This window comes from Thalassophryne amazonica, chromosome 16, assembly GCF_902500255.1.
Source record: "Thalassophryne amazonica chromosome 16, fThaAma1.1, whole genome shotgun sequence".
NCBI lineage: Eukaryota > Metazoa > Chordata > Actinopteri > Batrachoidiformes > Batrachoididae > Thalassophryne > Thalassophryne amazonica.
In genome coordinates, this window is record NC_047118.1 from 53,619,334 (window position 1) to 53,645,389 (window position 26,056).

A 26,056-nucleotide genomic window follows, 5' to 3' on the forward strand; every position below is an offset into this window, starting at 1 on the left:
TGCTCTGTATGCACCACTCTGCATTTAATCATTAGTGATCGATCTCTGCTCCCCTCCACAGCATGTCTTTTTCCTGGTTCTCTCCCTCAGCCCCACCAGTCCCAGCAGAAGACTGCCCCTCCCTGAGCCTGGTTCTGCTGGAGGTTTCTTCCTGTTAAAAGGGAGTTTTCCTTCCCACTGTAGCCAAGTGCTTGCTCCAGGGGGTCGTTTTGACCGTTGGGGTTTTACATAATTATTGTATGGCCTTGCCTTACAATATAAAGCGCCTTGGGGCAACTGTTTGTTGTGATTTGGCGCTATATAAAAAAAATTGATTGATTGATTGATGATTCATGTCAGTCCACTTGGTGCAACAGCTCACCAAGGTGTGATCACTCCTTTTTAGATGCAGACTAAAGAGCAGATCTGATTTGATGCAGGTGTTAGTTTTGGGGATGAAAATTTACAGGGTGATTCCATAATTTATTCCTCAGAATTGAGTGAGTCCATATTTTTTTCCCTCTGCTTGGTCTAAAAAAGTAACCGTTACTGCCACAATTTTTTTTTCCTGATTTTTTATAGTGTTTCTTAAAGCCAGAAAGTTGCCATTTGAAATGACTTTAGTTTTGTGTCATGTCTGTGATCTGCTTTTTTTCTACAAAATTAAACAACTGAATGAACATCCTCCGAGGCCGGTGATTCCATAATTATTGCCAGGGGTTGTAAATGACTTAATTCCCCGTCTCGACTACATAAACTATTATTCACAGATGACAAACTTGTTTGTTGCCCACAAGAATCCAGCTGAACTTGAACAAATTATAAATAGTGAGCATGTGAAAATAGATATGAGACTTAGGTGCAACAAGCCTTTTCTCAATCACCAGGAATAAAAACCAAATTACTGGGGAAAAAACAAAGGTTAAAATGTACCAGCTTTAGTATTATGTGCAGAGGACCACAGAATTGGAATGAGCTTAAGTAGCTACAAATGTCTCATTCCATCTCTAGCTTCAAGAAAAGGCTAAAAATGCAACTCCTATCATTGAATGATTCATTTACTAATCATTGATCCTTCTCCATTAATGCTGCATAAATTTGCTGTCATAGCTACCTATTCATATAATGTAACCAGAATGTTGGGATTATCTGCTGTGTGTCGGTTGTATATATGTTGTTGTACTCAAAGAATGAGATATCCTGTCTGTTACCATCTCCTATCAAAACCTTTAGCTTCCTTGGGGTGACCCATTTATGCATCCAGTCATTGTGAACATGCCTACTGCACGCGCACACACACGCACTGAATTTTATGTTGATGATGTGTGAATGAACTAAATGTTTCATACCTGACACAAAGCTGTAACAGCTTCAAGAGCACATTTTTCAATAATAGCAGCAATGTGTTGATGGGAATGACTGAGCTCCTCGATTTTTGTGCAGTAGAATTCAATCTGATCCAAAGGAGTCTCCTGAAGACACACAATCATAAAATGCATCACCTATCTTATAGTTAAGAAAACTGCAAATTAATATATATGCTATGGATATCTCACGTTTTTAAACTTGCCCTCAAAATCCATTGTAAATTTCTGTCTCCATTCTTTTGTGCAAGCCACATCTTCAAACTGAAGGGAGATTATATTATTCCACACCTGTGAAGTGCAACCAAGAAGAAGCACTTACCTCCACTCTGATATGGATCAAGCACCAACACATAAATGTCATATGTCACTTACTTCGAGTTCTTCTGTAGCCTCCACTCTGAGATACAAGGAGGACAAACCTCTGGTGAGCAAACTCTGTCTGAAGAATTGACTGATCCAGTCTCTAACAGTTTTCAATGCACGGCACATCACCAGGTCTTTCACATATTGCAGATCGCTCTCGTCTTCAGGAGGCAACTAAATATAAAAAATTACAATTTCAAAATGCTGGTACTTAAGTTTGTGAAAAGTGTTAACATTTTCAATGATTCACATACCTGTTTGATGTTCATTAGAATAAAGCCTGAGACCACTGCAACCAGATTCATGCAAACTACAGGAATGTCTGTAAACCTCATGGTGTAGCTTGCAGGTCTGACTCCTTTGCAGATCTTTTCTAATAGTTTCACTGCTGTTACAAGGCATTCTCTCCCATAAGCCTCATTAAAATAGCTAAAATAAACAAAAAGGAGAAAAGGCTTGTTGTTACCTTTCATGCAGAAGGATATGCAGAAATACCCGAGAACAGTCATACAACCAGTGACGCCACAGTTACTTTGAATGGTTACTTTATTAGTTACTTTATACAATTACTTCATTAGCAGCTTCATGCATTTACTTTATTAGGAGCTGCCAACAACTTGTAACTAATAAGTACTGTAACTTATAAGGTAACTAGTAAGTAAGTACCCAGAAAAGTAACTATTAGTTAATCTTAAAAATTAACCATTATTTTACTAGTTATTTTACTAGTTACATTCAGCAGCTGCTGACAGGTTCTCAACAGTTGCTAATGAAGTAACTGTAAAATGTAACTGTATAAAATAATAAAGTAATTTTTCAAAGTTACTGTGGCAACACTGCATACAAGAATATGGGGAAGTAAACGCCCCTAATTCTGCCAAGACTCAAAACAGCTAATCGCATGAGACTAGCATCCGCTCCCTGACCAATATTTGTACCACAGTGTTGATCCCTGTTGGCTTAATCATTTTCAATAACTAACTGAAATAATCAATACTTTGTTCAGTCAGGCTTGCCTCCCAACAGAAGGTCCCTGCACAAGCAAGGTCACCTCATGCAAAATTTGCAGTGACCAAGAGCAAAAAAACAAGAGCAGGCTCAGGCAGATAAATGCTGTGTTCAGTAGTTGTCATGGGCTCAATACTCTGTTCATGAAGTGGGCTGTCTTAGAGGGATTGTTGTGTGGGCCGCCAGAAGAGGAGGTACTGCTGGCCCACCACCAGAGGGCGCCCTGCCTGAAGTGCGGGCTTCAGGCACGAGAGGGCGCTGCCGCCATGGACACAGCCGGGGCGACAGCTGTCGCTCATTACCTCTTGACAGCTGTCACCCATCTACTCAACATCATCTCACTCCATAAAGACCAGACGTCATCTCCACCTCGTTGCCGAGATATCATACTTCATAGGAGGTAATATCCTCAGCCTTTGTGGAAATATTGAGAATCTGTTTATTGTGAGTGTTTGCAGGAGTTCCGGTCCTTTTGTGGAGGCTGTGCAATACGGCACTCTTTTTCCTCTGAGGACCGCTGCAACATATTGAATGAGAGGTGGAGGTGGCATTCCCACCGTTGTTGTTACTGGGTGTACACACACCCACACTTGACTGTCTTTGTTCTTCGCCAGCAGTACCAGATCCGACAGTCGGGGACGGTGATCACCTGGGAATTCGGGACTTGGCGGCTCCAGTATTCACCAGGTTCTGGGGCAGCGGAAATCGTGTGGTTCCGGCTCTTCTCAGGACAGATGTCTTCTATCCTCGAGCCTGCCCACACGTCACCTCTGTGTATTGACTGTTATGATATTCTGTGATTGTCTGTATGTTCGTTGTGCACATTCACAACATTAAATTGTTACTTTTTGGCTCATCTATTGACCGTTCATTTGCGCACCCTGTTGTGGGTCCGTGTCCCTACACTTTCCCAACAGGGATGTGGTGAAACTCAATCGCACTCTGAACTCAATCGTACTGAACTGATTCAGCAGACTGAGTGGTACTTAGAAGGTCTTCATAAAATCCAATCATGTTCAAATTTTTGTCTAAGATACATGCATTTGGGATATCTAGTTTAAATTTGGTAAAAATCTCAAACTGTATTCATTACCATAAGAATCAATACTCCTAGATAAATATGTTTATACTAGGGCTATGACATATCATACATACAGTCCATGATAACGGCAGTACAAATTTTTCTGAAATTTCAAAAGGAAAAAAAACAAAAAAGTGTCATATCTCATAAATATTTGAGTTTTTATTACAGATTAATGGAATAAGCAAGTTGGCGTAGGTGCATTTGACAAGCAGTCTGCTCTCCTCCCCCTTTGTTTTACTGTGTTTTTGTTTGGTCTGCAATGTTTCTGATCTCCTGGTTTACAACGTCAAGTATTACTACTCCCGATATCATTTAGTGGAGGACTTTTTTTCTTGATGTTGCGCATTTCACTGTTTCTGTCAGCTGTGTGACGGACAGAGAGAGAGGGCAGGGGAGGGGAGAAGTAGCAAGCAGCAGTCAAATTAATGTTTGTCATCTTGTGAGGACACACGCGCTGAACTTGAATGTGATGTCATTTGTAAGATCACAGACTTCATGCTAGAAGCCTTTAAAATCGATTCCCTGTCCAGATGGACTGGTTTCAAATTCTGATGGTCCCTTCACAGCTGTCCACAAACAGGCTCTGCTTTGTGTGCGCATGTAAGTAGCCCAACTCCACCCTCAGCTAAACGGACTGGTTTAAACCCGGATGCATGAGCGACACCCACCTAAACTGGATTTGAATCCAGCACAAATGCACTGGTGACCTGCTTCACTGGCAGCACAGATCCCCGCCAAAAAGATTTAAAACCTTCAGACAGAGGAATCTGTGTTGCAAAACTGATGTCCTTAACTGACTGAAATATTCTTCATTATACAATCAGCCGTGACAATACTTTTGGACTTATTAACATTAGATCATTGTACACTAAATTACCTTTACGTGTACTAACCTGTAATTCCAATAGTGATCATTGGGATGGAAGGGAAATTCCTGCTAAATATTTCCAAATTTGTGTTTTTTAAAATACATGTTTTCAGTTAATTGTATTTTCAATTCACTAATTCAAATTGTGCAATTTTGCATTTACGTTCCTTATCCCACACACAACAGAAGCAAAGTCAAGTCTGAAAGTAAGACAAGTAGCTTCAGACTGCTGTTCAGTATTTTTTCTATATCATCATAAATCTTGTTATTGCACATTTCCTTTAAATATCATGATATAATTTTGACTATATTTCCCAGCCCTAATTTGGAGAGGTCACATTTGATAAAAATCCAATGAATTCTGCCATCTATTGACTGGTGCATGGAGAGAATGCATGTCTATATCCATCTTCTGGCTGAATGGCTTTCAGGAGACAAATAATTTTAATTTTCAGGCAATAATTATTTAAGTGGACCTAACCAAGAAAGATTTCTACTGCAAGTAAGTCTTCTGTTCTACTACAACTAAGACGCAACCCTTTCATCATGCTTTAGGAAAGTCAAACAAATAAAAAAATAATACAAATACAAGTAAAAATCTAACCCTCCTTGATCAAGGCAAGAACCACAGACCTTAGCTGGTAATAGCATGAGCCCCTTTTCCACATGCACTGAAAGCTGTGTATCCCCTTATAATAATCCACTGTGACAATATAATAAGAGCAATGTAATCTTTAGAGTAATATTGGGACAGCTATCTTGTTTTGGAAGGTCAGAGGAGTGTATGCTTCAAGTTGCATGTTGTTGCATCTTGGTGATCTGCCCTGTCACTCAGGTCATTTTACAAAAATGTCATTAGTTTGCAAGAACACTGTTAAACAGGTTTAATTCCAGTCATCTATCAATGTTACAAAGAAAAGCGTCAACAAAAAAAACAATTTAGAATGACAGTGCTTAGAAATGTGAAAATCTATTATCAACAAATTACCTGTATTTTTTCTCAATCAGTTTCCCAATTATGTGTGAAAGGATGTCTGCTACTTTCTGTAAAAACAGAAAAAGAAAAACATATTTTTGAGGACTTGCTATAATCTAAAAATGTCATACTTTCCAAAAACTGCCCTTCACCTCAAAGTTGCTATAGCTAATCTCAAGAGGAGCCTTATTCGTGAAAACATGAAGCATGTCCAAAAGCTCAATGTTTATTTCAATGCTGCACTCCTCCAGTTCATCAAGTGACATAAAGTACAAACAGGCCCGAGCTACAAGTGGATCCACTCTCATCAAATGATTGTAGGTTTTAATTATCTTCACCAATGCCCTGAAAAATTGAAAGAAAACAAAATATTACAGCAATGCTACCCTATTTAAAATTTAATGCATTTTACCATGTTTGTATGGTGCTGAATTCAGAATGGCCTCTTACCTTCTCTCTTGACCGTTCATGGGTCTTGAATTACCCACGTCAAGATCTTGCAGACCTGCCCAGGATGGGCCAAACTTTAGATTCCCTGAAGTCTGAGAGTAGAAGGGCTTTGTGGTGCCATTGAGGAGGTGGAGAAGTGGAATTACCAAAATCCACTTGGGACTTCCTAGATGTCTCACAGCTTTTATCAGAGTCACCAACACTTTTTGCAAACTAAAACAGAGAGAATATATCAGCATGTAAAAAGAAAAAAAAAATTGCAAAGCCTGCACAGACTTTGGGTGTCATAAATCAATTCAATAGTAGTTTTATCAACAATTTAAAGGCTCGTACATTTTAAAAACAGTGCCTGGATTTAATTTGACACAATGTGGCTTGAATTAACATGTTTCAAAAAAAAGATTGTGGCATGAGAAATTTTCAACAAAAAAGACTGCTTGAACTGGCAGGATGTCAATATAAAAAAGGCTGATTTTTGAAATAATGTGCTTTTGTCAGAGACGAAAACATCTGACGACCAATCAACAATCAAATTAAACAATGGCGAAAGGTGTTGATATGATTTCAATTAAACTTAAACAAAAACACACACACACACACACACACACACACACACACACACACACACACACACAGAATCTGTATTTACTGTCCCCATGTGTGTAGGTTTGAAAATAAACAATGACTGACTGGTCAAGGAAATGAAAAAGTACAGTTTGTTGTACTTCTTGATAAGTTTTAAGATAGGTTTGACTTTCAGTGCCAAAAGTTCTGTGGAGCTGATATTGACTAGTACAAAGACCTTTGGACATACAATGAAGCAGAAATAAGTAAGATGTGAACTGACTAGAGAAGGCTTTTTAAAAAAAAAAAAAAAAAAAAAAAAAAAAAAAAAAATCAGACATAACTGAAGTAGCGCTGCAACAAATAAGAGATTTATCAATTAATCAACCATTTTGATAATTGATTCCTGATTCTGAGTGGTGGTGTTTTTTTTTTTAAATATCCAAATTCTCTGATTTTTGCTTCTTAAATGTGAATATTTCCAGTTTATTCTCATAGTTTCTTTACTCATCTCTGGCAATAAACTCAATTATCTTTGGCCTGTGGACAAAAGAAGACATTTGAAGGCATCGTCTTTGGCTCTGGAAAACATTAAATGGCTAAATAACTAGTCAACTAATTGAGAAAATAATCAATTGAATATGAAAATAATTGTTAGTTGCTGCCCTAAACTGATCTCAGGTCTCCATTTGAAACCACTGAAGATGCCGACACTATAAGCCGTATTTACTACTACTACTATTATTATTGTTATCTTCTTCTGCGCATAACCTGTGGGTACCATTTCATTTCTTCTGACTGCCAGAGGTGGTGCTTTAAGCACCTGTATGTCCATCATATGCATGTATAGTTCGGGTGTTTATATCAACAAAGTCACTTGTGACAGGTGTGACATATGCTCCCACCCCGGTACTTAAAGTACGCTCACTCCGGAAGTGATCTCTTGCCATCTTCTCATGTGGACGCAGGTTTGTTGGAGTGTGAGCAGAGCTCCCCTTGGAGTCTCACAAACACTGAACAGGTTTGAGTAGCAGTAGACCTTTTTATTTTTTTCAAAAACCTGATAGATTTGAATCACGTGTGCTTGCATGAGCAAACCTTGAACCTTCGTGCGCATGCGTGAATTTTTTCACGCCTGTCGATTGTGTCATTTGCTTGTAAGCAGCCTTTGTGTGAGGACGGGTGTAGTCTCTCGTTTTTTCTTTGCAAGGAAAAAGAGAACGACTGGAGCAGCGCGACTGCATCAAATTTTGCCAGAAACTGGGCGACAGCCAGGTGGAAACCACTCGGATTATTCAGACGGCTTTCGGTGATGATGCTATGGGCGTCACACAGATTAAGGAGCAGTACAACCGGTTTAAAGACGGCCGCACAACGGTGGAGAGCGAGCCGCGCTCCGGTCGGCCATCAACATGCTGAAATGACCAGATCATTTCCAAAGTGAATGCTGTGGTGATGTGGGACCGTCGTGTGACTATCCGAGAAATTGTGGAAGTGGTGGACATCAGCACTTTTTCGGTACATTTCACTGTGACAGGAGATTTTGCCATGAAAAGAGTTGCAGCGAAATTCATGCCGATGGCTTTGGCACGAAGCTGCTGATGTAGCAGAAGCACCTTTGTGTTGAAGTCTCACATGACATGTTGTGACATGCCCACCTCTTCCACAATTTCTTGGATAGTCACATGACTGAAAAGCCACCGAAAGCCGTCTGAATCTTCCGGCGGCCAGTTTCTGGCAAAATTTGATGCAGTCGCGCTGCTCCAGTTGTTCTGCCATTTCCTTGCAAAGAAAAACAACGAGAGACTCCACCCATCCTCACACAAAGGCTGCTTACAAGCAAATGACGTAATCGACAGGCGTGAAAAAACTCACGCATGCGCACAGAGGTTCAAGGTTGGCTCATGCAAGCACACGTGATTCAAATCCATCAGGTTTTTGAAAAAAATAAAAAGGTCGGATTCTTTTCTAACAGACCTCGTATGTTTAAAATGTATACAGTTGCGCATGATTTTGTTTGCATTTTGAACATGTACTTTTTGAATGGGTGAGCTGGTTTTCAGTCTATAGCACTTGTTAATGTGCACAGTGAGCATGTGTTTGTGCCTTCTTTCTCCGTGCATATTTGTTTTGATTGGGTTCAGTAGCCCACCCTGTACGGATATATATTAAGCTGCAGCTTGCCTTTGCCAGCCTAGTGCCCAACTTAAGCTAACATGTAGCAAGTGGACACGTTTTACTGTGCAGCTTCTCTTAAGCCCGATGGTGGTCATGACCGGTGTCCAAAGTTGTCTTGGCATTGAACACTTAAGGGAGGGACTAACTGAGCAAGTGTGCATAAACTGCAGTTACGAGCTTCACCGCGCATGCCGGTGACACCTCTCAACTGCATAGAGGGCTAGCACAGAGTCTACTGACTCACTTAATCACCTCAGGGCAGAGTCAGGGAGGCACCCAGTAAGGATAGCCTAAAAGCATGAAGCTGTATACTTTGACCCACAGTGTAAACAGCTTAGCTTCAGAATTTGCTGAGATTAAGGAAATGTTTATTAATCTACACCATCCTGCAATGCAGCCTGCTGGTGATTTCACAGCAGTCACTATACAAACATCTGAGGCACTGCCTCCAGTATTGTTCTGCGTGGTGGAAGCCCAAAAGAAAGATGTGCTTTCTACTGGGGCTTCAGAGAGCCAAGCTACTATTAGTGTGTAGGAAAAGAAGCTGGCAGCTGTGGTGTCCCCTGATTCGGGCCATAAGTCACTACATACTGGATGTAACTCTCTGAGGGACTCGGTAGTTAGCCAAGCATCAGTAATCAAACCCGCTGTAAAAAATGGTGCTAACGCAGCTGGGGTTGGACACAGCACCAGCTGAGGTAGCTAGGCAAAGTGCCTTTTTTTTTCTTTTTTTTTTTTAAACTACACACAGTCCACTTCTACTTCTTGTATTCGCATTCCACCGTCGGCCCCCTATATCGAGGAGCTGCAAAGATGTCTGGTGAACACTTTCTCATCTGACAAGTGAATGCAGAGCCCTGGCAAACATGCAGGATACATCCATGTATGGCTTGGACTGGATATCAAGCATAGAACCAACCCATGCAGCCCTGATCCTGTCAACTGATGAGGCACAGAGACCTGACGCATGCTGTCCCCGGCCACAGTGTTGTCTAATAGATAATTTAATTGGAAAGAGCAATGATGTTGCAGCGCATATGGTACGCATTGGTAAGTCCATGTCGCACTTGATTCTACCCCTATCCCAGACCCTCCAGTCCTTTGGAGCAGACGCATCTGTGCTGAGTTTAACCGAAGCCTCATTACAAGTCAAGGGAGCTACGAAGATTAATGTCTTTCCTAACAGATGCACAGTGTCAGATATGGTTGTCCCGATCACCACTCTCAGAGCTCTGCAGGAATGCTCTCCATTCTCTCCCGATGGCTCCAGGATAGCTCTTCGGCCCTGCTACTCAGCAAGCCTTTGAATGAAGCCTGCAAGATACCCAAGCCAGGTGCAGTTTGCTAGTCTGCACAGTTAATTAACCCAGAGGCAGAGGCCCACAGTTCAGTCACTATCATGACAGATCGTACAAATGAGGGCGCCTCCACTAGGGAGATCTTGCCAGTCAACTGCTAACCAACCCTCTCGCCTGGCACAGCAAGGTATATCCTTTGCCTGAAAGCACTTACATTAGACCCCTGGGTGGTGTCCACCCTGTAACAAAGTTACAGCACTCAGTTCAGATATCGACCGCCAAGGTTCTGTGGATCATAATAATGAAGGATCAAAACAAAGCTCTGGCCCTATGCCAGGAAGTCGGGCTCTTCTGGAAAAGGGGCAACTGAACTATTAGATCCATCCTTACAGAGCAGTGGGATCTATTACACATATTTCATCATCCCAAAGAAAGAAGGCAGACTTCAAACCACTCTATATCTCAGGTCCTTAAAAAGATACCTCAAAGGTTCTAAAATTCCACATGTTGCACACAACTGATGTTTTACAAGGCATTAGGCAAGATGACGGGTTTACAGCTACAGATCTAAAGGACGCATATCTCTATATCCCAATCCCCGTCCTTAGCCAGACAATTGGTTAATTTGTTTCCAGTCAAGGGCAGTTGCTTTCAGATATTCAGCCCTGTTGATCTCTCATGTCACCAGGCTAGGGCTCACGGTGAACTACGACAAAAGCTACCTAACACCTAGCCAGCAACTAATGTTCATCAGCATCCAGCTGGACTTTCAGTTGATGAGGGCAACCCCTTCTCAGCGACGGGTGGATGATATTCTCCACCTCATAGAACTGCAGTTACATATGTAACCATAGGTTTTTTACTTTATTTTTTTTTACTAGTTTGGAAGGTCCTGCAACTTGTATTCCGGTGTAACTTACTAGTATATAATGGGGGTGGGGGGGCAAAACAAGCTCCAATAGTAAAAGAATGAATGCCAAATATAATAAGTACACTACAACAAAATTAATGAGGTGATAATACAGAAAAAGGTGTGACTTGTATTCCAATGTAACTTACTCAGTTAAAAAAAGATTAGGTACATACCCTTTGAGACTAGAAACAGGCTGAGAAAAATCAGCCCAGTACTGAAGGAAATCATCTCTGCTGTGCACGGGCAAGCACAGCGCACTGCAAAGCCCCAGCATCTCTGAATCTTGCAGTCTGATTTCATACTGTGTACACACATACTGCATGACCAAAGCCGCTTTCACAGGGTCCTGAATGTAGAGGCTCTTCCCATCTCCATCCTTTTCTACCTGAGGAATTACTTTTTTGAGGAAGAATTCTTTGAGCATTTTCTTCACCTAAGAAAACAGAGAACATAGTAGCATGCCTGAGCATTTTCATAGTTTTGTCGTTTCACACTACAACGCAACCGCGGGATGTTGACTTACATCATCTTTCGTATAGTTTAAGGAGGACCACTTCTTCTCCTTCTCCTCATACACATAGGGGTCTGAGTAAACCTCAAAAAACTGGTGTAGCTGGACTAGAAAATTCTTCAGATTAGTATCATCCCAACTTCTGAGAAGATCAAATATGGACTCCAGCATTACATTCCCTGCAATCTCTCTGCCTTTAACCAGGCTCCTCTGTTTTTTCGAGAAAAATTCTTTTAAGTTGTCTTTAACAGACTGCAAGATGCCAGGCTCAGCACAAATGATGTCATCATACTGGTGCCACTCCCCTTTAGAAAACAAGATATGCAATTTTAAAAAACATGACATAGTTTGAATGTGCTGTTTTGCACACAGTCAAGCAGATTAAAGGAAGTCTGCATTTACCTTCCTCACTGAGGCAGCATTCTTTCACAAACAAACATCTGTTGGTGGGGACGTCTGAATGATTAAGTTTGTAAATGTATTCGTAGTCATATTTCTGCTTTTTTCCCTTGTAGACAACATATTTGTATGGTATTGATTCAGAAATACAAGCAGCTTTTCTCGTCACCAGACAGCCTTCAACTAAAAGTCCATGGTCTCCAAGATCCCTGTGCAAAAATTAAACAAAAGTCAGTGCGTTTTCCCTGAGCTTTTCATCTTCATTAAAAATGTTTTGTTGTTCTTTGATCAGTTGGGACACAAGATGACTCGTAAAAAGGTAATCAAGTTTTTTAAAAAACTGTAGAGTTCAACAACCACAATCACACCTTTGGGTTTCGATAAACTAAAGCAACAAAAAAAAAATAAAAAATAAAAATTCTGTGGCCTCTGAGCAATTGCTTGTTTGAAAAGTAAAGAAACTATAGATCTGTGATCTAGCTCACAAAATTATACTTCACTGCCTGGCCATACTATAGTTGCTGATGCATATTATTATTGTCGTCAAAAATCTTTTGTGATGAAATGCCTGACTTAATAAACTTGTAAAAATCTGTACATATAGTGACATAAAAACAACAACACACGTGCATGTATCTTTACTTGAAGACACAGTGCCACAATTATTTTCCTTCATACACATCTTCACAGTGTGTTGCCACTGCTGTGTAAAGTGTCACTAAAATACACCAAACTAGGGATGCACCGATCCCGATACCAGTATTGGGTACCGGCCCGATCCCGTACTCATTTACTCATACTTGTAATCATAAAACATCTCTGATACTATGTCACTCGATACCCCTTTTAGAACAGCGTGATGTCAACCTCTCAATGTGGGATTTTCATGCACACGCTCCATAATTTCCGGACTACAACCCCTGGCAAAAATTATGGAATCACCGGCCTCGGAGCATGTTCATTCAGTTGTTTAATTTTGTAGAAAAAAAAAAGCAGATCACAGACATGACACAAAACTAAAGTCATTTCAAATGGCAACTTTCTGGCTTTAAGAAACACTAAGAAATCAGGAAAAAAAAAAAATTGTGGCTGTCAGTAACGGTTACTTTTTTAGACCAAGCAGAGGGAAAAAAAAAAAAATGGAATCACTCAATTCTGAGGAAAAAAATTTATGGAATCATGAAAAACAAAAGAACGCTCCAACACATCACTAGTATTTTGTTGTACCACCTCTGGCTTTTATAATAGCTTGCAGTCTCTGAGGCATGGACTTAATGAGTGACAAACAGTACTCTTCATCAATCTGGCTCCAACTTTCTGTGATTGCTGTTGCCAGATCAGCTTTGCAGGTTGGAGCCTTGTCATGGACAATTTTCTTCAACTTCCACCAAAGATTTTCAATTGGATTATCATCCGGACTATTTGCAGGCCATGACATTGACCCGATGTGTCTTTTTGCAAGGAATGTTTTCACAGTTTTTGCTCTATGGCAAGATGCATTATCATCTTGAAAAATGATTTCATCATCCCCAAACATCGTTTCAATTGATGGGATAAGAAAAGTGTCCAAAATATCAACGTAGACTTGTGCATTTATTGATGATGTAATGACAGCCATCTCCCCAGTGCCTTTACCTGACATGCAGCCCCATATCATCAATGACTGTGGAAATTTACATGTTCTCTTCAGGCAGTCATCTTTATAAATCTCACTGGAACGGCACCAAACAAAGGTTCCAGCATGATCACCTTGCCCAATGCAGATTCGAGATTCATCACTGAATATGACTTTCATCCAGTCATCCACAGTCCACGATTGCTTTTCCTTAGCCCATTGTAACCTTGTCTTTTTCTGTTTAGGTGTTAATGATGGCTTTCGTTTAGCTTTTCTGTATGTAAATCCCATTTCCTTTAAGCGGTTTCTTACAGTTCGGTCACAGACATTGACTCCAGTTTCCTCCCATTCGTTCCTCATTTGTTTTGTTGTGCATTTTCAATTTTTGAGACATATTGCTTTAAGTTTTCTGTCTTGACGCTTTGATGTCTTCCTTGGTCTACCAATATGTTTGACTTTAACAACCTTCCCATGCTGTTTGCATTTGGTCCAGAGTTTAGACACAGCTGACTGTGAACAACCAACATCTTTTGCAACATTGCGTGATGATTTACCCTCTTTTAAGAGTTTGATAATGCTCTCCTTTGTTTCAATTGACATCTCTCGTGTTGGAGCCATGATTCATGTCAGTCCACTTGGTGCAACAGCTCTCCAAGGTGTGATCACTCCTTTTTAGATGCAGACTAACGAGCAGATCTGATTTGATGCAGGTGTTAGTTTTGAGGATGAAAATTTACAGGGTGAGTCCATATTTTTTCCCTCTGCTTGGTCTAAAAGGTAACCGTTACTGACTGCCGCAATTTTTTTTCCCTGATTTCTTACAGTGTTTCTTAAGTGTTAGTGTTTCTTAGTGTTAGTGTTTCTTAGTGTTTCTGTTTTTCTTGGCTCAGTCCAATCCGGCAGCAGTAAAACCGGCTCACAGCAGCTCAGCACCGCGGTGGATGTGGAGGAACCGCAGTCGAGCTCTGCGCCCGGCAGCTGGTTGAGCCCCAGCGCGGCCATACCTAGCCTCGGCGGCGGCTTTTCCTGGCCCTGGGTGTCCGAGCTGGACCCCTGCCTGCCGGGCCTGAGCCGGCGGCAGCGGTTGGCAGCCTGCGGTGTGTGCGCGGCCTTCTAGGCGCTGTGCTTCGGCCTGTCGGCTCTCTATGCGCCATTGCTGCTGCTCTACTTGCGAAAGTTTGCGCTGCTCTGGTCGCTTCGCTCGATGTTCGCCGTGGCGGCGGCGGCGCTGCGCAGCCCCGGCAGGCTGCTGGCCGCCGGCCTGTCGCCCGGGGCCGCTGCCTACCTGGCCGCGCTGGGCGGACTCTGTACGCGGCGCTCCACCTCCGCAGCACCGCACTCGGAGCCGCGCTGCAGGTCGCCGTCATCGGCCTCTACGTGGTGTCGCTGCTGCCCGGAGGCAGCGCCGGGATCCGGTTCCTCGGAGACCTGGCGGCAGCCGCCGTCAAACGGACCATCAGCGGGAAAACAGTGTCCATCTGAGGCGGACCGGCGGGGGCCAAGGTGCGGACCGCGGGCCTCCAAGGGACGGTCCAATAATCAATAATCACTTCCGAACTGTGCTGAAGGTTCCCTGGACGTTTTGGACTTTTGTTGGTGTTAATTTTCTAAATAACAGAGTTATTTACGGACTGAAAGTGTCTCTTTTTAAAACCTGATTTTTGTTTTTATGCTGCATTTGAGACTCAGGGGGTGGTGGCCAAGTGGTTAATGCGCTTGGTTTCAGTTCAGAAGGTTCCGGGTTCAAATCCCACCCCTGCCACATTTCTCCATGTAATGTGGAGTTGCGTCAGGAAGGGCATCCGGCGTAAAACTTGTGCCAATTCAACATGCAGCTCCACCTTGGATTTGCTGTGGCGACCCCAAGTGCAAACAAGGGAGCAGCCGAAGGGACTGACTTACTTACTTTTTCTTATAGTGTTTCTTAAAGCCAGAAAGTTGCCATTTGAAATGACTTTTGTTTGTGTCATGTCTGATCTGCGTTTTTTCTACAAAATTAAACAACTGAATGAACATCCTCCGAGGCCGGTGATTCCATAATTTTTGCCAGGGGTTGCATAAGCCGCTACTTTTTTCAATTTCAGTTCAGTTACTGGTGTGGTATATTTTGCAGTGCTGAAGTCCACAAGATACATTTAAGTGAGATGTCTGGCAGTGTCATGTTTGTCAAGAAATGCACAATTAATGTTAAAGGACAATTTGTTGTAGTCAAAAAGTGAAATTACATGATTTAAGTGAAATGTTTGTAAATAAAAACAAAGCTAATGATATTGGCAGCTGTTGCAGTCAAAAAGTAAGGAACAACTGATGAACAAAACATGTTTTCAAAGTCATCATAAAACTGTATTTGATATCATTAAGTATTCATATCGGTACTCGGTACTCAAATGTACAACCCTACTTCCAATGAAGTTGGGACGTTGTGTAAAATGTAAATAAAAACAGAGTACAATGATTTGCAAATCCTCTTCAACCTATATTCATTTAAATACACCACAAAGACAAGGTATTTAATGTTCAAACTTGTTTCTGTGTAGGCTCTCAGTTGTCCAGGTGGTATCCATAGTAGAGAAGCTTGAATCTTCGACTGGACCAGTCCAGTCGAAGATTCAAGCTTCTCTACAATGTTCAAACTTATAAACTTGTTTTTGTGCAAATATTTGCTCATTTTTAAATGGATACCTGCAACACATTTCACAAAAAGCTGGGACAGTGGTATGTTTACCACTGTGTTACATCACCTTTCCTTCTAACAACAGTCAAGCGTTTGGGAACTGAGGACACTAAATGATGAAGCTTTGTAGGTGGAATTCTTTCCCATTCTTGCTTGATGTACAACTTCAGTTCAACAGTCTGGGGTCTCCGTTGTCATATTTTGCACTTCATAATGTTCCACACATTTTCTGGACTGCGGGCAGGCCAGTCTAGTACCCGCACTCTTGTACTACGAAGCCACACTGTTGTAACACGTGCAGAATGTGGCTTAGCATTGTCCTGCTGAAATAAGCAGGGACGTCCCTGAAAAAGACGTTGCTTGGATGGCAGCATATGTTGCTCCAAAACCTGGATGTACCTTTCAGCATTGATGGTGCCATCACAGATGTGTAAGCTGCCGATGCCATGGGCACCAACACCCCCATACCATCACAGACGCTGGCTTCTGAACTTAGTGCTGGTAACAATGTGGATGGTCTTTTCCCTCTTTTGTCTGGAGGACACAACGTCCATGATTTCCAAAAACAATCTGAAATGTGGACTCATCAGACCACAGCACACTTTTCGACTTTGCGTTTGTCCATTTCAAATGAGCTCAGGCCCAGAGAAGGCGGTGGCGTTTCTGAATGTTGTTGATGTATGGCTTTCGATTTACATGGTAGAGTTTTAACTTGCACTTGTAGATGTAGTGGCGAACTGTGTTAACTGACAAGGGCTTTCTGAAGTGGTCCTGAGCCCACGCGGTAAGATTCTTTGCACAATGATGTCGGTTTTTAATACAGTGCCACCTGAGGGATCAAAGGTCACGGGCATTCAATGTTGGTTTTCAGCCTTTCCGCTTACGTGTAGAAAGTTCTCCAGATTCTCTGAATCTTCTGATTACATTATGGACTGTAGATGATGGAATCCCTAAATTCCTTGCATTTGAACATTGAGAAATATTGTTCTTAAACTGTTGGACTCATTTTTAACACAGTTGTTCACAAAGTGGTGATCCTCGCCCCATCTTTGCTTGTGAACGGCTGAGCCTTTTGGGGATGCTCCTTTTATACCCAATCATGACACGCACCTGTTTCCAATTAGGTGTTCTTTCAGCATTCATCAACTTTCCCAGTCTTTTGCTGCCCGTCCCAACTTTTTTGAAATGAGTTGCAGGCACCCATTTCAAAATGAGCAAATATTTGCACAAAAACAAAAAGTCTATCAGTTTGAACATTAAATATCTTGTCTTTGTGGTGTATTCAATTGAATACAGGTTGAAGAGGATTTGCAAATCATTGTGTTCTGTGTTTATTTGCATGTTACACAATGCCCCAACTTCATTGTAATTGGAGTTGTATGTACTCGTACTCAGTTTGGAAAAAAGTGGTATTGGTGCATCCCTACACCAAACAGTTGAGGATGAATTGACAGACAGACAACGTGAGTCCTATACCACACAATATTTGTTTGCAGGCGGGATAAATATCGTCTCAACCTTTCTGAAGCACATTTATCATTTTTTTAGGCATGACAAAGTCCATTTTTACAGCATAACAGAAAATCTTCATATCTTTAATCAAAGTACAAGATGAAATCTGCAGATGTTTTTATGGTAGCCAATATTTTTACCCAAAATACCTAGTTGACAACACCCACCACCAATTACATCAAGACATCATCTTCAGAGTTAACAATAAGGCTCAATCAACAAAATATACCTTGTCGCTGACAGTTCAACTGCATTGTCATCCCATGATCCGATTAGATGTCCTGCCTTAATAAAAATCCCGTCTTCATTTGGATCAAATTTGAAATCCTTTGAGAGAACAGCATGAAAGTAAACTGTAAGCCTGTCATGTGTTGCAATGGTCTTGTTCCTCAGTGGCCTGAAATACAACAAACAAATAGGTTTATAACAACGATACTAATAACATACTGTACATAAAATGAAATGGAAAAAAAAAATGTAACTACCCAGTATTTTTTTCTAAACCAATGAACCCTCCTGTCAGTAATTCAGACATCTGATCCCCACTTTCACTGATATTATTGCTGGGTTAAGTTCTGTATTTTTATTTGCCTACACAGCCTTCCCATTATTAAGATACTGGTCTTTTTCTTTTTATTTCATGTTCTGATACATGTTAACTGTTATTTTGAATTATAGATGCTGTGATGCTCATTGTATTGCTACTTTAGTTAACAGTCTACTCATTTTGTTTTATCTCTATTTATTTATATATTCATTTTCATGTAATTAGTTTTTGATAAATTTAAAGCAACTGAGAGCCTTTTTGGATTAGAAGTAACAAGAGACTGTAGTACCAGAAGGTATTTTTTTTTTTTTTGTTTTTTAACATTTACCCTGCAGCTTGTGTTGGACAGAAGAACAAGTATCGGCTTAGATCTAGTTTTAGTGTTGGTCGTGTTGGGGATGTGAGACAGGGCTAAAGGAAGAAACACCCCTAGACTTTTTATTCCCCAACCTGTACTTTTTTCTTCTCTTTTTGTGATGAGGCTGTCCATGTCACGCACGTCTTTATTTTACTACCATTCAAACTTTTTTGCTTAAATATGGAAAAACAAACAAATATGGGGAAGGCTGACGTGTGTTTCATAAGGTGGCAGGTAAAAGCACTAAATGGGCCTGTGAAAATAATCAAATCATCTTAAATATTTAACATGTCAAATTGCATTTCTTCAAGAAACTTATTTATTGGTAAAAAATCAGAACAGAACTTAAAAAATTCTGTGGGTCATGAGTTACATTCCAATTTTAATTCCACAGCAGCTGTAATTATAACAGAGAGTGAACGATAGTACTTCCTGTGCAAAATTAAGCATAATACAATTCAAAGTCCTACACTTCTCAGAGGCAAGACCAGCTAAAATATACCCCAGTTCTATTTCATTCCTCCTGACCGCCAGAGGGTGGTGCTTTAGCACCTGGACCTGCACAGAGGTCGAGAATATATACCAACAAAGTCACGCCATTGGATGTGACCTGGGTGACGTCACTGGTTGTCTTTATATACCAGACGCACCCAGTGCTCGCTTCTTTTCTACATTCTCACATTCTTAGAGGTTGAGAACGCACTTAGCTGCGATTGCCGCTCTCGCTTGTAGCCTCGCAACCCACCTTCGGTTGGAGCTATGTGCACTGCACACGTCCTCCAGAGCCTGCGAGACACAGCATCACCGTTTTTTGTATCCTTTGACTGACGTGAGTACACCTTTGCCGCTGCCCTGCTGGGTATTTTTTCTCTGTGCACATTAGCTGTGTTGTTTCGATGAAAGCTGGCTATTTCTTTAGTTGTGTCACTAACCCCGTTAACTACGTGGCAGTGTGTATCAGAACCAGTATAGTGTACTGTGTTGGGCTTGCCGTGAGTGTTTTCCACTCCTTGACGTACTTCATGTGCGGTGCTGCCATTTTGCTAAGTTTAACAGCTCCGCTAGCAGCTAGTGTTGTCGACGTTGCTGTAACAGACTTAGCACTTGGGCTGTGAGTTTTTCGGCTGTGTGCATCGTGTTATTACTGTGGCTGTGAGTGTTTCATTCTCCGGGCCTTGTATTAGCTATTACACTGTAAGCGCTTCACGCTCCGTGCCTCGTGTCAAGTCTGCGCCAGGAGTGCTTCACTCTCCGTGCCTCGTGTCAAGTCTGCGGCTGGAGTGCTTCACGCTCCGTGCCTTGTGTCAAGTCGACGGCTGTGAGTGCTTCACACTCTGTGCCTTGTGATTGCATTACACTGCAAGTGATTTACGCTCCGTGCCTTGTGTTACTATTTACACTGCGTGTGATTCACGCTTTGTCTTTCTATCTGTAACCGTCAGGGCTTGCGTTAGCCATCTGCACACAGTCCACAATGTTGACAGGGCCTTTGTTGCATGGCTGTGGTACCTGTTTGACTCCCTTGAGCCCAGATGATGGACATATGTTTTGCCCCTCGTGTCTTGGGATCGGACACCTGAGGGAAGCCCTGACTGGCGATGCCTGCTTTAATTGTGCCAGCATGCCACTGGCAGAGAGACCTGCTAGACTTGCGGCATTGGAAAGTGGTCTAGTGGCTAGTGCGACTTTGGCCTCCAGCCCCAGGAAGGAACCAAAGCGCCGTAAATGCCCACATGCAAGAGCCCCTTCTGCTAAGGTTACTCATGACCATGCTTGAAAAGGTCGAAACGTTGACTTCTGAGTTTGCTCAGATTAAGTCCTTGCTTCTGAATCTACATCCTAGGGATGCCGTGACAGTTCCTGTTGTCCCTAATAAGGCTGATCAGACCAATGTAGTTACTCAGCATGAGGAAGACGTCATGTCTATTGCTACCCCTGTCCGAATCCTGCAGAGGCACACCGTTCACTGCCGGTTCTTCCAGGCCAAGTATTTGGACCTGCGGCCCAACAAACTTTGGAGCGTGTTGTTGAGGCTAGTAAATCTCGGCAACAGTTTGTTGACCTACTACTCTTCCAGACCTCAGCCAGTCAGACGTGCTACAGCTTTTCACTCTACATCCAGGCTCCCGCCGACTCCCAGAGCTGCACGTGCATACGCAGTTGAGGGCCAGCTCTCCCAGTGGCCTGCCTTTCGGGAGCCTATGGGCTCAGATGTCATCCTCCAAAGTTCAATGGGGTGAGGATGACTGTTGTTTCCGACTCGGTGCAGTCTGCTGCCCTACAACGGGAGATTTTGGAACTCCTGGAGAAGGGGGCCATAGAGCCAGTTCACAGTTCAGACCAGCTCAGGGGGTTCTATTCAATTTACTTCCTTGTTCCAAAGAAGGATGGCGGCTTTCGTCCTATCCTCGATCTCCGACGTCTGAATCGTTATATCAAAGTGGTGCAGTTTCACATGCTCTGCACAGTAGACGTCCTTCAAACTATCACACCAGGAGACTGGTTCACAAGTGTCAACTTAAAGGATGCCTATTTCCATGTGCCAGTGGCGCCTCGTCACAGGTAGTTTCTCTGCTTTGCTTTCGAAGGTCAGGCATACCAGTTCAGGGTGCTTCCTTTCAGCCTCTCTCTCGCCCCTCGTACATTTACCAGATGTATGGCTGCAGCACTTGCCCCACTGCAAGCTCTTGGATTAAGAATCCTACCCTACTTAGACGATTGGCTTGTCTGCGCTCCAACTCAGGAGCAGGTGCACAACGACACAGCTCTCCTACTGAACCATGTCTCTCAGTTAGGACTCACAGTGAACTTTGCAAAGAGTTCTCTTGTTCCCAGTCAACAATCAACCTTCATTGGCATTGCCATTAACTCCCTGACTATGACTGCATCACCATCCCCGCAGAGAGTGGACGATGTAATTCTCGTCTCACACATTCAACGGGCTGTGACGCTGCCTTTTGGTTTGCTGCTCCGGTTGATGGGCAAATTGACTGCAATGTCGCTGGTACCTTTGGGACTTTTTTTTTTACTTCCCCTACAGATTTGGATCAACAACCTAGGCCTCAACTCAAAGCTGCATCAGCACAGGCTTATACGACTCTCCAACCAGTGCCTTCTGCACCTCAGACCCTAGGGGAACGTGGACTTCATCTGCAAGGGTGTCCCTCTAGGCTCCGTCCCTTCTCGCCGAGAGGTGGTTGTTACAGATGCATCACTCAAAGGTTGGGGGGCCGTGTGGAATCACAGGATGGTGAGGGGTGTCTAGAGTCCTCAGGAGAGTGTCAGAGCAGTTCATCTGCCCGGCGTACAGAACAGCGCTGCGGATTTACTCTCCAGACAGAAACCACCACCGGGAGAGTGGAGACTGAACCCGATTGTGGTCCAAATGATCTGGCAGAAGTATGGTGTAGCGGAAGTGGACCTTTTCGCTTCAAGCACCTTGACACATTGCCCACGGTGGTACTCCCTCTTGGAACCAGACAGCCCGATGGGGCAGGATGCATTGGCTCACCCGTGGCTGGATTGCCTCCTTTATGCCTTCCCTCCTCTCCCGCTGCTAATGTTGACACTGCACAGGATAGACCAGAGCAGCCACAGGGTGCTGCTGGTTGCTCTGTTCTGGCCGGGGAGGATTTGGTTTCCCATGATTTATAAACTCCTCGAGGAGGAACATTGGGCTCTCCCGGAGAGGAAAGATTTGTTGTCACAGCTACAGGGCAGGATTTGGCACCCTCACCCAGAATGCCTTCAACTGTATGTGTGGCCGTTGAGGGGCCGGGCTCCGTGTTAATTTCTTGTGACCAGGCTGTTGTTCAGACTATGCTTAATTCACATGCTGCTTCTACCAGGGCTTTGTATGACAACAGATGGAAGCTGTTTGCGCAGTGGTGTGAGAACCAAAAGTTAGACTCGGAGCGTTGCCTGTACCTATTTTCCTCAAATATTTACAAGAACTGCTGGAGAAAGGACTTTCTGTCGCTACCTTGATGGTTTATGTTGCTGCAAACTCTGCCCGGCACGTCTACGTTGATGGCCGGTCAGTGGGTTCACATCTCTTAGTGTGTCGTTTTTGAAAGATGCTCTATGTTTGTAGCCTCCAAGGCTTGCGCGCATACCTTCATGGGACCTTCCTCTAGTCCTGGAGGGTTTAAGCTTATCCCCTTTCGAACAAGTTGAAAGTGCTGATCTTAAATGGGTGTCAGTGAAGACTGCCTTTCTACTTGCACTGTCTTCAGCTAAGCGGGTGGGAGAGCTCCATGCCCTATCAGTCGCTGGGGACTGTTTGCGATGGAATTCTGACGGATCTGGGGTTATGCTGTGGACTAATCTGTCCTTTTGACCCAAGAGAATTTCAACCTTTCATGTTAACCAGCCATTTTCCTTGGCTGTGTATGCCCCGTATTCTGATCCAGGATTATCTGTTTCAGGTTCCCTGTGTCCTGTCCGAATGTTGAAGCAGTACATTAGTGCGACTGCCGGGATCCGGAAAACGGATGCCCTGTTTGTGTGTTACGGTGATCACAAAAGAGGCTGTGCCGTCTCAAAGCAGTGACTCTCGCATTGGGTCGTGGATGCCATTTTATAAGTATACAGGTCCAGAGGTCTTCAGCCTCCTAAGGTTACGTGCCATTCCACCAGAGGGGTGTCCACCTCCTGGGCTGCACTGAGAGGTGTCCCTTTGAGTGATATTTGTGCTGCTGCTACGTGGGCTTCGTCCTGTACCTTCGCCCGCTATTACAGACTGAATGTGGCTGCTCCTCCTGCGGTGACTTCGGCGGTATTGTCTGCCTCCACTACCCACTGCTGATGCGAGGTGAGTGTGACTCCGTGACATTGTTGGTATTAAGTCATCCAGGTGCTAAAGCACCGCCCTCTGGCGGTCAGGAGGAATGAAATAGAACGACAGTTACGAATGTAACTACGGTTCTATGAATTCCGGATGACTGCCAGAGTTGCTTGTCACGCAGACTCTTGCGAGTTCATTCCGAAAAGAAGCGAGCACTGGGTGCGTCTGGTATATAAAGACAATCAGTGACGTCACCCAGGTCACATCCAATGGCGTGACTTTGTTGGTATATATTCTCAGCCTTTGTGCTGCGCACATGTAGTTATCCAGGTGCTAAAGCACCGCCCTCTGGCGGTCATCAGAAATTCATAGAACCGTAGTTACATTCGTAACTCTCGTTCAGATGCAACATGTGGCAGATGTCATAATACGTCTGCAAATTTAACATATGTTTTGGTTGTGTCCTGCCCTGTTATCATACTGGTCTATCATCTTGATCTCCAACCCCATGCAACAATGGCCATATTTGGTGTTACAGACAAAAAAAAAACAAACAAACATTAATAACGAAAACAAATAAAAACACCACTGCTTTTGTGACCGTTTGCTCGTAGAAGAATACTGCTACATTGGAAATCAAAGAATCCACTTAAAGCATCCATGTGGTTTAACGATCTGATACAATTTATACAGTTAGAGAAGATTAAGCACTCGCTTAGAGAGTCCAGAGACAAAATTCCTCTCCATCTGGGATCTGTTTTTGACATATTTAGAGAAACTCACAATTTTGCCTGATTCCCCTTAGAAGCGTTTCATTTCCGTTTGTCACTGTTTTTTTTTTATCCCCAATCTACTTCACTAGTTTATGACAGTCATCCAACACCACAGTAAAAATAGTTGCAATGGATCAGCTTACATTTATTCATCTGGCTTTGTTCTACAGATTTCACTTTTAGAATGTCTTCAGATATAGCCTACTATGTATTGTATAGTACATATTTATTTGGGGGATTGTGATGATGGGCTTGTATGCATATGATATATGAACACACATGTCTCTCCATATGTGGGTATCAGAGCCTGTATGCTTATTTAAGAAGTACAGTAAGTACAGTAGTGTTCAGAATAATAGTAGTGCTATGTGACTAAAAAGATTAATCCAGGTTTTGAGTATATTTCTTATTGTTACATGGGAAACAAGGTACCAGTAGATTCAGTAGATTCTCACAAATCCAACAAGACCAAGCATTCATGATATGCACACTCTTACGGCTATGAAATTGGGCTATTAGTAAAAAAAAAAAAGTGGGTGTTCACAATAATAGTAGCATCTGCTGTTGACGCTACAAACTCAAAACTATTATGTTCAAACTGCTCTTTTAGCAATCCTGTCAATCACTAAACTAGTATTTAGCTGTATAACCACAGTTTTTCATGATTTCTTCACATCTGTGAGGCATTAATTTTGTTGGTTTGGAACCAAGATTTTGCTCGTTTACTAGTGTGCTTGGGGTCACTGTCTTGTTGAAACACCCATTTCAAGGGCATGTCCTCTTCAGCATAAGGCAACATGACCTCTTCAAGTATTTTGACATATCCAAACTGATCCATGATACCTGGTATGCGATATATAGGCCCAACACCATAGAAGGAGAAACATGCCCATATCATGATGCTTGCACCACCATCCTTCAATGTCTTCACTGTGAACTGTGGCTTGAATTCAGAGTTTGGGGGTCATCTCACAAGCTGTCTGCGGCCCTTGGACCCAAAAAGAACAATTTTACTCTCATCAGTCCACAAAATATTCCTCCATTTCTCTTTAGGCCAGTTGATGTGTTCTTTGGCAAATTGTAACCTCTTCTGCACGTCTTTTATTTAACAGAGGGACTTTGCGGGGGATTCTTGCAAATAAATTAGCTTCACACAGGCATCTTCTAACTGTCACAGCACTTACAGGTAACTCCAGACTGCCTTTGATCATCCTGGAGCTGATCAATGAGTGAGCCTTTGCCATTCTGGTTATTCCTCTATCCATTTTGATGGTTGTTTTCCATTTTCTTCCACGCGTTTGTTTTTTTTTGGGGCCATTTTAAAGCATTGGAGATCATTGTAGATAAACAGCCTATCATTTTTTGCACCTGCGTATAGGTTTTCCCCTTTCCAATCAACTTTTTATTCAAACTACGCTGTTCTTCTGAACAATGTCTTGAATGTCCCATTTTCATCAGGCTTTCAAAGAGAAAAGCATGTTCAACAGGTGCTGGCTTTATCCTTAAATAGGGGACACCTGATTCACACCTGTTTGTTCCACAAAATTGATGAACTCAGTGACTGAATGCCACACTACTATTATTGTGAACGCCCCCTTTTCTACTTTTTTTACCAATAGCCCAATTTCATAGCCTTAAGAGTGTGCATATCATGAATGCTTGGTCTTGTTGCATTTGTGAGAATCTACTGAATCTACTGGTATCTTGTTTCCCATGAAACAATAAGAAATATACTCAAAACCTGGATTAATCTTTTTAGTGACATAGCACTACTATTATTCTGAACACTACTGTATATACAGCGACAGAGGACACGGCTGAATGTGACCTCGA

General features: G+C 42.6%; 1 protein-coding gene and 1 pseudogene across 1 annotated transcript in view; one reads left to right on the forward strand and one right to left on the reverse strand.

Annotated features, from left to right (window-relative positions):
* Positions 1–26,056, reverse strand: part of rnf213a (ring finger protein 213a) — a 124,838-nt gene that overhangs the window by 66,580 nt on the left and 32,202 nt on the right. Inside the window, exons 7-17 of the mRNA XM_034190836.1 lie at positions 17,989–18,156; positions 11,962–12,167; positions 11,572–11,864; positions 11,222–11,481; positions 6,096–6,308; positions 5,798–5,990; positions 5,658–5,713; positions 1,964–2,138; positions 1,719–1,883; positions 1,536–1,634; positions 1,329–1,451 (exon numbers count right to left, since the gene is read on the reverse strand). Of these exons, the coding sequence (XP_034046727.1) occupies positions 1,329–1,451; positions 1,536–1,634; positions 1,719–1,883; positions 1,964–2,138; positions 5,658–5,713; positions 5,798–5,990; positions 6,096–6,308; positions 11,222–11,481; positions 11,572–11,864; positions 11,962–12,167; positions 17,989–18,156 (1,951 nt within the window). The remainder of the gene's footprint in view (positions 1–1,328; positions 1,452–1,535; positions 1,635–1,718; positions 1,884–1,963; positions 2,139–5,657; positions 5,714–5,797; positions 5,991–6,095; positions 6,309–11,221; positions 11,482–11,571; positions 11,865–11,961; positions 12,168–17,988; positions 18,157–26,056) is intronic.
* On the forward strand, positions 12,263–15,085 carry LOC117527911 (annotated as a pseudogene).